We start from the raw sequence: 16,759 nt of genomic DNA, 5'->3' as shown, positions 1-16,759 counted from the left end.
TTGTCAAATAAAAGAAACAGGTTTATTTAAAAAAATAGTTGAAATTCAGGTTGAGCTTTTCTGGCGCATCTACAAGGTTGGAGCAAAGATAATTTAAACTTCGTACCCTAGATTCGAAATCACTCTCTCGCGCGTTGCCGATAGCGTTTACCCGGAACTCAGAAAAAATTCGCTCCAATGGTGGCGCACTACTGCCATCTAGGGATAGAAACTAATTTTTTTTTGGAAGTTGCGGTGCGTAATTGGACGCGTTTTGCGTTCAACTCGAAGTTTTAAAACATGATGGACCACAATTATAGCACTAAAAAAGTTTCAAATCGAAAGAAAAAACCTAGACTTATTAAAGGTGAGTAATATAATCTTACAAGCGATTCAAGCATAATTTGACTAAACTTAATAGTTCATTCAATTTCATTTACCATTTTAATAGGGTTCGTGTTTAACATCGACATTCTTAAGGAATATTTGCCTGAAATTTTAGAAAATTCTTCAAGATTGGCATCATTACCGAAAGAAGATATTCAAGCACCAGAATTACCATTTGTTAAAGTAAGTTTTTATTGGAAATATATGATTTACAATTAAGCGTGTTTCTATAAATACTCTTGTTTTAAATAAAACAAATCTAGGCCTAAATATGGCGCCTTACCGCAACCGATGGAGCCAATTTTTCTGAGGTCACGTGCCGGAAATGAGTAAACGCTTCGTAACAAAACCGTGAATGGGAAAGCTCTCAGTATTCGAATCTAGGGTACGAAGTTTAAATTATCTTTGGTTGGAGCAGAGTCTTTGCAGTTTCTTTTGAGCCTAGGCCTAACTCTTCTAGGCTTGGTATGGGTTTAAATCACGCTCGTGGAATATCCTACTTCGACGACTTGTTCCATTTTCGGAAAGCGATCACTTATTGGTCATTTTCCCCAACCTTTTATTTTTCTAAATTACTCATAATTTAACTTTATCCGCACAAACCGAGTGAGTTTATAAATTTCAATAAAGCCACATTGGGACAAACTAAAATTCCGACGCAAAAATTACTTCTCAATTTCGTTTCCATTGGCTTAAATAAATATGTTACTAGCCAATAGTATGACTCTTAAAATTACTAGGACGAATAAAAAGGTTAAAATCTAACGTAGTCCACCTTTTTACTGGTTCGTAGTGAAACAAACCGTTAGTGAAGATTTTTGAATGGAATAAAGATATAGTGGCATACTTATGGGTATTTATGTTACATATGCTAATACTGATGATAGTTTAAAAGACACTGAAACCCAGATTTTGTAATCTCATGTAGGTATATTTTAAACCACACTGAAATAATTAAAATTTAGTTAAACTGTGATGATTTGTGGTATTTCAGACTTACAATGATTACGCAAAGTTAACGTGTGACTTTAAGGGCGACTCGGTAGATATAATAATAATAATAATAATAATAAGGCTTTATTGGGATAACCAGTTCAGTCAAAGACTGATTTCCAACTGGGTCCTGAAATATCTTAAATATGGTTTATAGATAAAATGTACAATTTGAAACATGTCATGACAGTACAAGTTTAAAGTACAAGACAAAATAAAGAATTAAATAATACATGACGCGGAAGAGCGTGACAGTAAATGGCAGATTATGGCAATTAAATTTGTGAGGTAGATACAAATCCTAGTAGTTCACGTCTGAACTGTGATAGAGTTAATTTTTTACGTAACAAGGGTGAAGGAAGAGAATTCCATAGACTAGTACCCCTGAATCGCGGGCTTTGTTTGCGGATCGTAGCCGAAATATTTTCAAGGTAAAACGAAATAGTCGAATAGTCATGTACGGTAGAGACACGATGAAAATGATTAGTGACATACGGCGGCACTTGATGAGCGTGAACCTTAAACATGAAGATTAAAAGATGGAAAACATAGCGTTGCTTTAAGGCCAGCCACTTCGCAGTATCCCGGGCTAATGTAGCGGAGGAACGACGATTAGCACCAAGTATAGTTTTGGCTGCCCTATTTTGGAGAACTTGTAGAGACTTGAGATGGCGTTCCGACGCGGCGTGGTAGAAAATGTCCCCATAATCAAACAGTGGTTGTACCAAAGACTTGTATAAAGTATTTAATAGTTTGACGTCCAAGGCGGGTTTCAATGAGCGAATGCACCATAGGCGCTGGTTCACCTTCTTCAAGACATAGTCAGTATGGGCGACAAAGCTGAGTAGATTCTTGAGATTTTTACCTCTCCGAGGGGACTTTGTACCCTAGGAGGGGTTATACAACCACCGTGTCTGTCTGTGGGTCTGTCTGTCAGGCCTGCGAACGCGTTCGCATTTTCGGGGCAAAGGGTAATCACTGCGTACGCAGTTTCTTAGAATTAGGGAAAAGGTTTTTCCAAAAGGGCCCGATTTTTGTTGTCATTGGGTGTAGTATAAACATTTTTCAATTTGCGTTAGAACCGGGCCGGATTCGAACCCGAGCCCTCCTGCACGTCACGTGAGCATTCTACCACAGAGCCACGGATACATATATTTTGGCTTGCAAACTTGTTATGATTTTCCTAAAGCTGTTTAAATAACTTAATATAATTTTAACGGGGAGCCGTATCGGGAAGCCTCGGTGGGTTTGTTTACGTTTACAGTACATTCTGGAGTGGAGAGGTGGCGCCACCAGTCCGGTGGTGGGCGGCTTATCTGGGGTTCAACGGTCAGCGGCGGTGGGCTCTTTCAGATGGTATATAAAGAACATGCTGGTGAGACCGCGGGTTATTACGAATCCGGGGTCCGATCAACGATTAACCTACTTTTGGAGTTCTAAAGTCTATGTATTAATTAATCGACCGGCTGAATAAAGAGTTTTTATGAGATAATTATTTGGTATTGTCGTTTTAATTCGGTTGGACAACAAGTAACTCAGTGACCAAACCTTGGTCCCCCGTACCCCTACATAATGTCAGATAAATAAAAAAAAGTTTTTAGTACGTTGCCTACGATCTGTTTTATGTTATTCCACGTGACCATTTTACTTATTTAGTTTAAATGGTTTCTATGAGATGGTGCGACTATCGAGATTCCACTCTGATGGCAGCCTTCTAGCTGGTACGTCCCCGCCCAACATGAAAATTGGATAGCTTTCAAAAGTAAATTAACGTTTAATATTGGCCAAGTAATGATTAACTTTTAAATCGGAACATAAAATTGACAATTATAACCATTCGCTTCGTTTTTATACGAAGTTATTTCGAATTTGAATCGCATTTTCACTCGTATTCATCGGCATAAGACTAACTTGACAGTAATTTTTCCAATGAATAGAATATGGCGTGATGAATTTCCTGTTAAAAATCTTCCGATTACATAAACGTTCAGTGTCATACTAATGCTATTATGTTACTTGTGGTTGGACTAATCGTAATCATAATAGAATTAGTTAATTTAGTGAGCTTACAGTGGGAAATCAAAAGAACGCAATTAGTTAAGTTAAAACTCTTTTTAATCATTTTTAGCAAAAACACCCCATTTGTTACCCAATATATTGACACAATGTTGCAAGGAAATCACATTTTTTTTCAATGTCGGTAAATATTTCGAGTTTTAAAATATCTGACGAATTTGCTGTAAAAACTGAATGACTCGTGAAAGCTACCCGCTCCTTGCAACTCTACACTCGGAGTTGCGTAGAACGACTAGTTTTACGGTTAACATTGTTTTAGTATTCTAATAAGGCAAATATATATAGTTCATCGTAGAAATATTTTCGTAAGTTACGTATTAATTTTAGGCACGTCAATGGCTTTTGTTTTGTTTCCTGTTATGTACATTATTCCTTTTGAGTCGGGTTTTTTTTATTTAAATTCTACTTTTTTGTACTTGAACCTCTCGGAACCGCACTCGTCGGCACGTAGACCAGTTCAAAAGCGCTTGTCACTTAAAATGAGCCAGCGGTTGAAAGTAGTCGTCCTCCGTTAGTTGAACGTCACTTTTCAGACCTTGCGCGTATCTACAAAACACCAAATTGCGTTAGTTTCGTCTTTTTAAGTTAGGATATTTTTATGGAAAGGTCAGCGCACTCTCGGTTTTTTGCGTCATTCGTTCGTCAGTCTTGGTCTGGGGGAGAATGTCGTTTGGCGCCATCTACATTATTACCACGAACTATGTATAATAAATTATCTAAAACTTATTATTTCATGGTACCAATATAATTAATTCATGGTACCAATATAATTATTTCATTGTACCAATATAATTATTTCAGGGTACCAATATAATTATTTCAGGGTACCAATATAATTAATTCATGGTACCAATATAATCATTTCATGGTACCAATATAATTTTTTCATGATACTAATATAATCATTTCATGGTACCAATATAATTATTTCAGGGTACCAATAGAATTAGTTCAGGGTACCAATAGAATTAGTTCAGGGTACCAATAGAATTAGTTCAGGGTACCAATAGAATTAGTTCAGGGTACCAATAGAATTAGTTCAGGGTACCAATAGAATTAGTTCAGGGTACCAATAGAATTAGTTCAGGGTACCAATAGAATTAGTTCAGGGTACCAATATAATCATTTCATGGTACCAATATGATTATTTCATGGTACCAATATAATTATTTGGTTTTCTTAATTAATTTTAATAGTATTAATTTAAATAGAAATGAAATTATATAATAATATGTTCAGATGCAATAGATTGCGCATAGTAGTGATAATTATTCAGTCTAGTACCATAATTTTGGATATAAAATTATATTATTTCCACTAGCGGTTGTTAGATGTCGCAACGAGACTTTCCCCCCTTTAAGTAAATGCTTTCCATCCATCAGAAACAAACTAAGCTTGCACTTCATTATATTTGCAGAGATAGGGGAGTCCGCTCATTATAACCATAAAACAATCCTAGCCAAATGTCCTAAACGAAAATTAACCTAACCTCGATTTGGACGGGGAGTCAATTTTGACCAGCCACTGATAAGGTAACCGTCTTGGATGTTGCATGTTAACGCTGGCTCGTCGATTCTCTAGTTCAGCCATTATCATTTTATTGGTCATTTCCCGTATTTGCTCGTTGCTCGGCCTGTTGAGGTTTCTCGATTTTCCCTCGTAGACTTCATATTCTGCTGTTGGTATACGGAATAGCATTAGTTCAACTTATCAACTGAGGTTTCATCAAGAAGTCTCTATGTATGAAGGATAAGAAACGCGCCGTAAAACTAATTTAGAAAAACACAGCTACTCCCTCGCGATTAAGACGGGACATCGTGTTTCTATTATCTCTAGAAGAAACTGCAGTGCAGCCAACATCTACTATGGACATGTCAGCGTACTCCCTTTTTTTAAATGCAACTTGTTAGTCGGTTTCGGGAAAAATATCCCATTGCTCTTTAGCGCCATCTATGCTGGTACCCAAAAATATATAAAACAAAAATATTTCATGGGTAAAATATAATTGATTTGTCTTAATTAATTCTAATAATATCCTGATTTAAACCAAATTACATATTTTAATATAATAATTTTTAACAGTCAATAGGTGGCGCATCACAGTTTCCTGCCACCTGAATTAATGGCATTAGAAGTCGCTTGATGACTTAGGCCTAAGGTGGTGCTTTGGTAGATTAGCCTAGCTGATTATTTATTAGCCTACTTAAGTTATATTATTTCGACTAGTGGTCATAATAATATATTATCCTTTCTACCAGAAGCAGACTACGGATTTCTTTCAATTTTCAGTCATAGCGTAGGGTGCTGACCTCTCGATTAAAAGATCTTGGAACAGTTAAGCAATCCGGTTCGTGCTTGACGGAATCACCGACTGCTTTATTTCTCTTGGTTTCTTATCCTTCTAACATAGATAATTCTTGGTTTAATCGAGGCCATCGCCCACCCAACTCACCTTGTTTTTGAAAATGAAACGGTGTGTCGGAGGTTCGATGATCGTCTGGGCTGAAATGTACGCGAATTCGAAATCAAGAATAGCGAAAACTTCGAAACTGAAACTTTGAAAAAACGCTAAAATCTCAAAAGAAAACGTAGTCCAACTTCAAAAGTTAGACTCGGGGTGGAGTTATTGGAGAGGACTAATTAGGAACGAAAAAATGTTGGACTACTTGGAAGAGAACCTCGTACTGTGCCGGTGTAGGTGGTGGTGGCGGGCTGTCCGGGACGTCCTGCAACGACGGTCTGTACGGGATCGAACCGAACGTCTGCAGCTCCCTCGAGGTGCTGTACGAACTCTCGGTGTCCGACTCGCAACCTGGTAGACGAAAAGTAGCGTACGGCGTAATGTCGTCATCATAATCTAGGTAGAACGCCTTGTTAGTCGTTAAAGTTCTAGCCCAACCATTCCATCCGGTGACGCCAGCAATTACGTTCGCGATTGATCACCGAATTTGATGGTAAGACTATAATCGACTCTTTGGTCTTAAGTAATGGTCTAGATACTCAACAAATAGTTTGATCCAGTGGATTGTGTTCCATGGGTTGATTGCTTAGTTTGTCCTGTATATTATGCGTTGATAGTCGCTTGGGTCCACACGTATGGTACAACGGACCATCCCGTACGTTTTGATTGGGTACTGGATCTCCCTTTTTCGTGTTTGGTTCCGTTTGTGTTAAGTGACTAGTACGCATTCTTTCGGGTGGGTTGTCGTAGTCCTCTGAAGAAACGTGTATTTAATTACGCGTCCTCGGCAAGTTTGACTTAAAGACATACCTAAGCCTTGTCGTCGCTTGTAGCAAACAAAAATGGCCACCACTACTACCACAGTTAAGGCCACGAAAGCAGCGATGATAGGAAAGACTAGGTTGATGTCGTACCATATGTTCTGATAGGTGATTTCCGATCGAACGTTCATTAGCGTTACGGGTGCTACCGTACCTAAGATCCAAATTGATCAGTATCTCCGCTAAGTGCTCTATATGAAGAAAAGTACCTCCATCCGTGTCCAAAGTAGCCACGTCGTACTCTTTGGCTGTAAACCCTGCCGAATTATGGGCGGTAACCCGGACAGTGTACCAGGTTCCGGGCTTAAGATCGGTGATCACTACTTGGTCCTGTCGCGGTAGAAGGTTGTTGGACACGATCCTCCAGTCGTTGAATTGCATTCTTTTATAGCGTAGGATGAAGGATTTAATGGGGCATCCTCCGTCTATCCACGAGAGCAAGTGCAGTATCACGAAGGTTGAATTGGTGTCAATAAAGTTGTCCGAGTTAGGCGCGGCTGGAGCTGTAGGAACAAAATCCAAGATTAGATTGGGATGACCTTCGTAAGAACTGCTTTTACCGTTTCCATTGGTTTTGGCTGACATGGTTTCGCTGGGCTCGCCTTCCCCCCATTTCCCAATAGCCGTTATGTAAAAATGGTATTTAGTTCCGCATTGAAGGTTTTCCAATGTACAGCTATTTTCGGAGGCTGGTATGGTTATTTCGTCCCAGTTATTTTTATCGTCTCTTCTGTAGCGCATTATGTATCCTTATCATAGAATTATAACGTTTGAGGTCAGATCAGTGAGCTAGCTTTACATAATTACATAATTACTCATAAGTATGCCACTATATAGCTCTATTTCTTCACTAACGGTTTGTTTCACAGACATTGCGTCATCCGTACCCCACGTAATGTTTGACGTCATATTTGATGTCATATTTCATCGAATCTCAAATGCCGATTATGCCGTCGCACAATTAGCTCTACGTCTGATAAACCGACGGCTTTTATTTTAGTAAACAAACCGGTTTGAACAACCAAGGCTTGGGACCTAAAATTAACTACAATATACTGCCAAGTGCTGTTAATACAATGAATATGCAAATTAATGAAGTTTTGGGAGACTCAGATTCTAAAATAAATTTGCATTTTCAAATAAATGAAGCAGGTTTATTGGAAAAAGTAGTTGAAATTCAGGTTGGAGTCTATTATTTTTCTAAACTACTCATTATTTAACTTCATCCGCACAAATCGAACGAGTTTATAAAAATTCCGACACAAAAATTCCTTCTCAATTTAGAGGTTTTCCATTGGCTTATGTTAGTAGCCAATAGTGTGACTAACAAAATTACTAGGATGAATAAATAGGCTTATATTAAAATCTAACGTAGTCCACCTTTTTACTGGTTCGTGATGAAACAAACCGTTAATGAAGATTTTTGAATGGAATAAAGGTACAGTGGCATGCTTCTGAGTAATTATGTGACATATGCTTTTACCTTTCAGTTTGGACGTTTTCGCCGGAGCTTTCCATTTAACTTCCATCTGGTTCGTTGCCGAGCGCACCACCGAAATCGCCCCAGGTGGAGCTAAGACTGGAATATAGGTACATTTAACCGGAAACTTTCCCTCAAGATTCTTAAAATGCGTTCTTACCCTTTTCTCCAGCCTGCCTAGCTGAAAAGAAACATTCATTTTGAAATATTGCGTACATTTTGATCTTAAAACGTTTTCTTTTTGACTACTCTCGAGCACTCTAGGTCACTCTGATCAACATTTTATATACCATTTGGTTGCTCGGATCTGCTCCGATCAAGTTTCGCGTGTTCCATTTCCCGCTCTCGGGTGCTCCGAGATCGCTCAAAACCAATCTGCCGATTTCGACAGATCAACGGATCGAGATCGGAGCAAATTTTGGCGTGTTCCTTTTAAATATTTTTGTAAAAATGGCAGACCAAGACGCGAAAATTCAAATTACTAGCAGACGAAAAACCACAAAGCGCGAGAATATGGTAATGGAATGTTCAATTTGCGGTTTTACTATAGTCGATTGAGCCGAGATCGATGACGTTAGAGACATATTCGGAGCGAACCTCAAGCAATCAAATGGAAAACGCTATTAGTTTAAAAGACGTACCTTTGACGATAACGCTGTAAACAATTTCATCAGCTCCGTGCTTATTTTGCACCCGGCAGGTGTAGTTACCAGCGTCTTCCGACAGAACATCAGTCACGATTATCGTCCCGTTCTTGGATATCTCTGTTCGGGCTCTTTCTACTATGATTAACGAACTGCCGGTAAAATAATTTCGTCCGCATTAGTGTCTTCGCAATTAAACACTCGAGGACGTACTTAAGCAGCCATTTCGTCTCCGGTTTGGGTATGCCGACTGCCATGCAGGGTAGGAACAACTCCCCGCTTCTGACCACGATCTTTGTTTCCGAGAATGAAGCGATCCGAGCTTGTACTGAGGAGAAGTATTTGGGTTTAGATCTGAAATAGTCGCTGGGAAGGTTACACGAGTACCTGTTTCGGACGTCATTTGGGACAGTACTCGAGTTGGTTCACTCTCACCCATAACCGTGGACGCGGTCAACCAGAACTCGTACCTCTTTTTGGTTTCCAGAGATGTCGCTTCGAAGTGTTGGGCATTCGACGGAACTACGTGCTTTTTGAGGTCCTGTACCAGAATGAATTAATTTTACGATTATACTCGAGAAATGAGAAGTTTAGCATACCTGATTTCCATCGACAAACTTTCGTTGATACAACGTGTATTGCGAAATGATTCCGTTTGGTTTTGCCGGTTGTTTCCAACTTACGAGGATTGCGTCTGGTTGGGATGGCATCGCCTTGATGTCCGCCGGTGGTTGAGGCACTGAAAGTATATTCGTAAATCCATTACTAACTTTTTGTGATTTTTCTTCCGTCGTAACTAACCGTCTTCCATCGTGCGACAGTATATGATGTCGCTACTGACACCTTCGCCACGTTTGGTAAAGGCCAAGACCGAGATACTGTAATTGTTGAATTTTTCCAAACCTTCCAGTGGGATTTGATTCGAGCGAGATTTAACGACTATTTCTTGTTCATCGAATGCTGTAAGTAATCCAATTCCGTAAATTTGTTCGTATTCGGAACAGTTGATTACTTCTTGACTTACCACTCCACGATTCGGATGACTTGAACAGGACTTTATACCCCTGGAGCACACCGTGAATGGTGTCTATATGCGGTGATTTCCAACTAACCTCAACGCTCGTAGATGACAGTGGAACGCAACTCACCTCCCTCGGTGGTTGACTCGGTACTTTAGGTAAAAATTCGTCGTCATTATTTCTACATTGATGTCAAAGTTGCGCGGTTTATCGTACCATCTTCCCAAGTGCTTCCACTAACGGCGTCGGATCTGGGTCCGGCTCCTTGGTTGTTGAAGGCCTGTACAACGACGTTGTAAGTTGTGTATTTCTTCAAACCCCTTAGTTCCGCTTCCACGTAGTTATCAACCGGACCAGTTACATCCACGGTTTTATACTGAAATTGGTCGCTGGCGTTTTTCTCCAAGTAGCCCACGTAGTAGCCTCTAAGGGGACCATTCTGGTATCGTTTCGGTGGGGGCTGCGAAAAATAGAACGTTATATAACCCATTCAATATATTAGGACGTTATACTTACGCTAAATTTAACTTTGAGAGATTTAGAACCCGTCGCTTCAACCGTTATAGATTCTGGTGGTGCTTCTGGTACTAAATTACCAAATGAAATTTGTTTAAACTTGGTCGTATTATTCGTTATTGTAAAAATAGTTACCTTCTTCGTCCGTGGTTATAACTAACGGAGCACTCGAGGCACCGATACCAATAGGGTTGCTTGCCAAAAGATACAACTCATAAGTAGTAGCGGGTCTCAAATTACCAATTTCAGATGTGGTTTCCGTCGGGGGTATCGTGGCGTTATGCAACTCCGAACCTTTACCTGAATAGAAGAGTGTGACTGAATCAATCATCATCGACTTGGTTCCGAAATATACTAACCGGTTTCGCGGTATCTAATTATGTAATTAGATATCAAACTGTTCCCGCTGAATGGTGGCTCCCACGACACCCGAACAAACCTGGAACTAGTGCCCGTTATTTTTACCTCGCGAGGGGGATCCGGTGGCTCTGAAATTAAAATTAGAACGGTCACGTTATTAACCCAAATAAATAATAATCCACACGTACCTTGCACAATCAACTGTATATTGGTGTCGTCGGTTCCGTAATCATTGTTGGCGACGCACGTAAAGAGGGCCGAGTCTGTTCGACCGACGGACGACAATAGCAGTTCTTCCTTGGCCCCGTTGATTCTTTCGGATACTTTAATTTGGTAGCGCGGGTCGATATCCGGGTCGAAGGGCTGCTTGTCTCTGAGCCACGTAATGGAAATGGGGGCATCGCCCGATACTTGGCACATCAATGGTACGGAATCCGCTTTCCGCACCATTTGTGTTCTGAATTTGGTCTCGAATTTCGGGGCCGCTGCCGTTAAAATGGCAAGGTTTTTATTATTATTATTATGATGATGTTATAGAGCGTTGTCGTCGACCGTTTAAACGATCTCCGCTTCTTACCATGAGCGCTAAGAGCGATGACGGTGCTTAATCCCGGTCCAATGCCATTGTTAGCCTGGCAAAGGTAGAACCCGGCGTCTTCGCGTCGAACGTCCTGAATGGCTAATGAACCGTTCTCGAAGATCTGGTAGTGGTAGTTGGTCGTTACTGGTCTGTATAAGTTTGTCGCTGATTTCTCTGCCAAAGGAATTGTTGTAGCGTATGTTAAGAGAATTTCGTTTATCAAAGGCTAGTTGTTTAATGGACTGGCTATACCTTTCGATTTCTCCCATCTTATTTGAGGTAAAGGATAACCCTCGGCTTGGCAATCTAACATTGTGCTTTGTCCTATGACCACGGCGGTATCTCTCGGTTCGATTCTCCATTTGGGCGGGACTGTATTAAGTCGTTACATTAAGCTCGTGTTTCTTGGTGAGCGAAAGGGTTTCGGTAAACTGGGATTACCTAATACGGTTAGTTTTTCCGATGACGTCACAACTGTGACGTCGTTCTTGACCAAGCAAGTGTACTCTCCATTATTCTTAGGACTGGCGCTTTCGATAGTCAAAGACGCGACGTCGTCCTCCAGGTGTTTGATGATCAATTGATGGTCGAGCGTGTGATCGATAGGCAGGCCGTTTTTCCTCCAAGATATTTCGAATGGCCGATCCCCCTTCGCGACTTGGCATATTAGTCTGACTTTCATTCCTTGTTGGATATCTTTTGGTATAGTTACGGGAAGGACTACGGGCTTCTCTAGAAAAACGCGTTTCATTACATTCGTTTTAAATCATTTCCGAGTATCAATGGCTTACCTTTAACTACCACTTTGACCGCTCCTTCAGCCGTGCTTCCGTCCTTTCCCCTGGCGGAACAAGTATAAGTACCTTCATCCTCTGATTTCTGTACCGTGGAGATTTCCAATGTACCGTTATTGAATACGCGTTGTCTTCTATTAGTTGGCATAGTACGACCATCTAAATCAAATATTTTGCTTAGGTTTATTTTCACCCACAACTACACTAGCAAACTTACCCTTTTGCCACTTGATGTCGGCGATGGGATATCCCGCCACTCTGCATCGTATGATGGCGTGTTCTCCAGCCACCGCCGATATATCGGACATGGGCCTAATGACCGGGGCGCCGTAGACGTTGACACTAGCCGAGTGTCGAGCCTCGCCCACTTCGCTTTTGGCAGAACAGGCGTACAAACCACCATCTTCGACCCGTACGCTGCTGACGTTGACGTGACTGACGACGTCACCTTTTCGGTTGACAAAATCACCTACCCGTATCCGGTCATTGTCCGGAACTGGACGTGAGTCTATTGTCCAAGTCACTTGCGGTAAAGGAACCCCCGACGCGACACATTGAAGAGATAAACTAGGCCCTGGTCGTTGGATCACTTCTTTGAATACTTGTAGCAACTCGGGCGTTGTTTCTGTATTAATATTGCGCGTTATCATTACGATATTTAGACAAGTAGCCTCTTACAATTACCTCCTAAAGCTAATTCCGTAGCTGCTTGAGCGGAGTCGTGAGCGTTTGTAGCGTAGCATTGATAAACCCCTCGGTCATCCCTGTGAACGTTGCTAATATGCAAGACGTGGGAGGACAATAACCGCATCCTGCCCGTCGTACTGACCAACGGTCTTTGATTCTTCACCCAGAATAAACGGTCAACGGGGTAACCGGTTACGTTGCAGGTTATGGTCAGCGGTCTGCTGACGTCCACTAGAGAGCGCTGCGGACCTACTTGTACTGCCAAGTGCGCTATGAGAAGAGTTAAAAATATCGAATACACAAACATGACATTCAACATTTTCAAAGCACTTGAGCCTTACCAGTAACTGTTAAAGTACTTTCCATTCGGGCTTCACCGGCGGAATTCTGAACTAAACATACGTAACTCCCACTCTCTGCCACCGTAACGTGTATGAAATACAAAGAACCACTTAATAAAACAACTCCTGGTCGACTTTCAACCGGTGACAGTATTCCGCCAATTTTCTTGAACCATCTACAAAAAGGACATCGTTAAATTATTATGATTAAATACCGTTTTGGCTCCATGAGGGCCTCATACGAACCTATATTTAGGGAGCGGGTACGCTTGGGCGACGCATGTTAATTCGGCTGTTTTGCCTTCCTCGGCGTGAACGTTACTTCTAGTTTCGGATAATCTCGGAGGGTGGCTACCCTGAGGATCTTTAATAACGAATTTGTTGAAAAATAAAATTGACTTCTTATGTCAAAGAATATACAACCAGGAAACTAGAATCTTAGTAGCCTCGACACTTACAAGGAGACGACCCGAGGTGTAACACACCGATTTGGTTCAAACTCGGGGGTTTGGTAGACCTTCATGTAACTTGAAAAATCCTAAAGGGATTTTATTCAATGGGCAACGGTTTTGCCATGGCAACGACAAATGTTTTTGACAACTTAAAATGGAAATTTTCCCATTGAAAATAACATGGGATTTTGACCGATTCCAAGGGTCCCCTGTGAAACATTTAAAAAAATTGAAAATAAATTAAAATACCAAAATTAAAAAAAACAAGGAAACAAAAATATGTTTTTGTAATATGAATCGTGTACCCGTGTGTTTTCTCAGATTGTTTATTGTTAGTAGTTATTTTAGTTTAAAGAGTGTAATTTAATATTTTTAATATTTTTGGAAATTAAATACTATTATAAATAATTATAATTGAAAAATACAGCAATTCCAAAATTCTTGGTTATTTTTTTTTGTAACGAGATGGCGTTGGGAGCCCAAAATGAATTAAAATGATAAGATAATTAATTCGAGGAATTTCAGTAATATAAATTATTTGATATAAAAAGCAGATAAAATGTTCAAACTGAAAATAAAATTAACAGAAAAAAATTTATCTAAAATATATGCGGAAGCGAGATTTGAACTCACGCTTGGTAGATTGACAGAGCGCATGGACGACACCAGCCTATAATGACTCGTTTACTATAAATAGTACACGAGTCATAAAAATTGATAAAAATTTACGAAAAAAATCAAAATTGGTCACATTTTTATCAATTTTTTAATTTTTTTAACAGGGAAATCGGTCAAAATCCCATGTTATTTTATGTTGTCAAAAACATTTTTCGTTGCCATGGCAAAACCGTTGCCCATTGAATAAAATCCCTTCAGGATTTTTCAAGTTACATGAAGGTTAACCAATCCCCCGAGTTTGAACAAATTCGGTGTGTAACACCTCGGGTAGTCTCCTTGTTAGTTGACTTACGAACTTCCAGTAATGAATAGCAGAAATATGGCACTCAGCCCTTGGACGAATAAACTATTGAACCCGAATCATAAGCAAAAACGTCCGTTCTTCAAATTAAATCACCCGCCAGCGCTCCTTCCGAGGTAATCGCGAAACGTTTCCACCCACGACCCACGTGCGTAAAAACGTTAGATGACGAGGTAAAGATATTAGGCCTAACGTCGTAGGCTCTTTTCGCGCACGTGTCTAATATTTACCCGAAAATCTGGGCGATACAAATGGCGCTGCTCTAAAAAAGCGCGCAAACTAGATTCGGGTCCAGTAATTTATTCGTCTAAGTCCAACTTCTGCCTGCCTTTGGAGACCAACAATTTCGACTAGATGGAGCTACATTTTCCATTCCTGAGGTGTATATTATTTCAAATTGAGTATCAAATACCTGTAATTAAAAGCCGGCCCGAGGAAGAGCTAAGTTGCGTCTCTCCGCTCAGAAGGTCCTTGGTTTGGCAACGGTACGTTTTGAATCCGTCACGATTCATGACGTTTCTTATATGAAGCTCTCCATTGGACAGGACGCTATATCTACCGCCTGGCGATTTATGACGGGGAATTAGCTTGATCATTATGACGCGAATTACTGGCAATGAGGTCAATTACCGGTCGCGATGTCGGATGTGATAGTGTCCCCGTCTTCTCCTTCCCAGGACGTGACGACGACGTGCTCTCTGACGTAAGCGGGCAAAAAGCACCTGAGCACCGCGGTGTTACCTCGAATGACGAACTCATCGTAGACTTGAACTTCGTATTTCTGTTGAACAACTGCATTAAGGAAAACGCAATCAGTTAGGATCCATTTTGGTACATTGGATATAATCTTACGCATCTATTTAACTTAAAATGAGCCGCGTTTCGTCTAAAAATAACTTCTGATCTCTCATTTATCGAATTCCATTTAGTCTATTGATTATTGGTAAGCTAAGAGATCCTTTTGGAAATTTAGAAAGAAAAACTAAATGATACGAGGAACCTAACTAAGAATATTTTAGAGCAGCGGTGACCTTTGCGATCCTAAATATCGTTTTTTTGATGGTTGAGGTCACCCTTCTCAAGGACAAGATAACCATGTTCATACAAAGACTAAGAAAGGTTTCACCTTTGCTTAGTCTAAGGTTTATACTCGTTATTTTTTGGTATAATATTAGATAAATATTTTGAATTTATAAATATTGCCATTGAATAAATAAATCGTATAACACCTTCAAGAATATGGCGAACCTGACCTTCAAATTGCCGTAGAGAAAGCTATATTAGGGCTGCCCCTTTAAAATAAGGTATCCGTGAAAACACGATATAAATCTTCCCAGATTTAAAAGGGACCGTGTGCAATGGATGTTTATTAATATTAATTAATTAATTCATAAAAGTTTAATCTCAATTCAATTTATTTCTAGATACACTTATAAATATTTTATCCTTTTTAATTTTTCTTATTACATTTCCTTGTTAAAATTTATAACTGAAGCCAGAATTATATTAATCTAATTCTGCTGAAGCTAAACCAGTAGCAGAAAATCACTGAAATTCAATCACAGATAAATTGTGAAAAATCAGTGGAAATCACTGAGAAACTAGTGGAAATCACCGAATGTTTTTCGAAAATCAGGTGATGTACAAAGATTTTACGAGTGACTACCCCTTCGGGTTAGACCTAATACTTAATCCCGCGAGTTTCGCTTCTTGATGTAAAAGGGACCCTAAGTTGGGCAGTGGGAATTCATTCGTATCCAAGTAATTTTGGTCTTAGTTCGAAAAAAGCACTTTATACATCATACGGAATTCTCGTTAAGCAACTCAATTTCCATGATTTTTCCGGCAAACCACTACAACAACAATAGTCACGGCGTTTCATCACGGAAGCGAGTAGAAATAGCTCGACTAATAAGGGGGCATAAATCAAAATATTGCCGGCCATTGGCGTATCAATCAATCACAATCTATACACTTATATCATCTCCAACGTTCCCACGAGGGTGCAGTCTGCCTATCTTAATACGTCTCCAGAGTATTACGCTGCCCAAAATATATATAGGATGAAGAGGGGGGAACTACATTAACGAGTGTAGGCCATAAATCAAATGAGTTTTCGTCAGGGGTGCGGGGGGGGGGGGGGCGAAGACGGTACAATAATGAAGAGACATTTCTAGACGGAACTTGAAA

General features: G+C 40.1%; 1 protein-coding gene across 7 annotated transcripts in view; it reads right to left on the bottom strand.

Moving 5' to 3' along the window:
- Positions 1-3,501: 3,501 nt before the first annotated feature.
- The window catches only part of LOC149951791 (cell adhesion molecule Dscam1-like), a 228,817-nt gene continuing 215,559 nt past the window's right edge, over positions 3,502-16,759 (bottom strand). For 2 of the 7 annotated variants that reach the window (XM_090168209.1, XM_090168207.1), the window contains exons 3-33: positions 15,200-15,361; positions 14,982-15,131; positions 13,385-13,502; positions 13,139-13,314; positions 12,795-13,067; positions 12,328-12,735; positions 12,108-12,269; positions 11,758-12,048; positions 11,569-11,688; positions 11,314-11,490; positions 10,925-11,221; positions 10,736-10,864; positions 10,512-10,676; positions 10,377-10,447; positions 10,077-10,320; positions 9,866-10,012; positions 9,643-9,801; positions 9,441-9,580; positions 9,229-9,382; positions 9,055-9,169; positions 8,839-8,993; positions 8,358-8,378; positions 8,201-8,296; positions 7,278-7,466; positions 6,927-7,220; positions 6,707-6,871; positions 6,441-6,650; positions 6,121-6,292; positions 5,888-5,937; positions 4,925-5,111; positions 3,502-3,981 (exon numbers count right to left, since the gene is read on the bottom strand). In XM_090168209.1, the coding sequence (XP_090024335.1) occupies positions 3,906-3,981; positions 4,925-5,111; positions 5,888-5,937; positions 6,121-6,292; positions 6,441-6,650; positions 6,707-6,871; positions 6,927-7,220; positions 7,278-7,466; positions 8,201-8,296; positions 8,358-8,378; positions 8,839-8,993; positions 9,055-9,169; positions 9,229-9,382; positions 9,441-9,580; positions 9,643-9,801; positions 9,866-10,012; positions 10,077-10,320; positions 10,377-10,447; positions 10,512-10,676; positions 10,736-10,864; positions 10,925-11,221; positions 11,314-11,490; positions 11,569-11,688; positions 11,758-12,048; positions 12,108-12,269; positions 12,328-12,735; positions 12,795-13,067; positions 13,139-13,314; positions 13,385-13,502; positions 14,982-15,131; positions 15,200-15,361 (5,273 nt within the window). In that variant the 3' untranslated portion in view covers positions 3,502-3,905. Of the gene's footprint in view, positions 3,982-4,924; positions 5,112-5,887; positions 5,938-6,101; positions 6,293-6,440; positions 6,651-6,706; positions 6,872-6,926; positions 7,221-7,277; positions 7,467-8,200; positions 8,297-8,357; positions 8,379-8,838; positions 8,994-9,054; positions 9,170-9,228; positions 9,383-9,440; positions 9,581-9,642; positions 9,802-9,865; positions 10,013-10,076; positions 10,321-10,376; positions 10,448-10,511; positions 10,677-10,735; positions 10,865-10,924; positions 11,222-11,313; positions 11,491-11,568; positions 11,689-11,757; positions 12,049-12,107; positions 12,270-12,327; positions 12,736-12,794; positions 13,068-13,138; positions 13,315-13,384; positions 13,503-14,981; positions 15,132-15,199; positions 15,362-16,759 lie in introns of those variants that run through there. The other 5 variants (XM_090168208.1, XM_090168210.1, XM_090168211.1 and 2 more) reach the window with 5 other exon arrangements.

This window comes from Leiobunum rupestre, chromosome 3, assembly GCF_980474605.1.
Source record: "Leiobunum rupestre chromosome 3, qqLeiRupe1.1.hap1, whole genome shotgun sequence".
NCBI lineage: Eukaryota > Metazoa > Arthropoda > Arachnida > Opiliones > Sclerosomatidae > Leiobunum > Leiobunum rupestre.
Note: the sequence above shows the minus strand (reverse complement) of the source record. Positions and strands in the feature narration are given on the sequence as shown.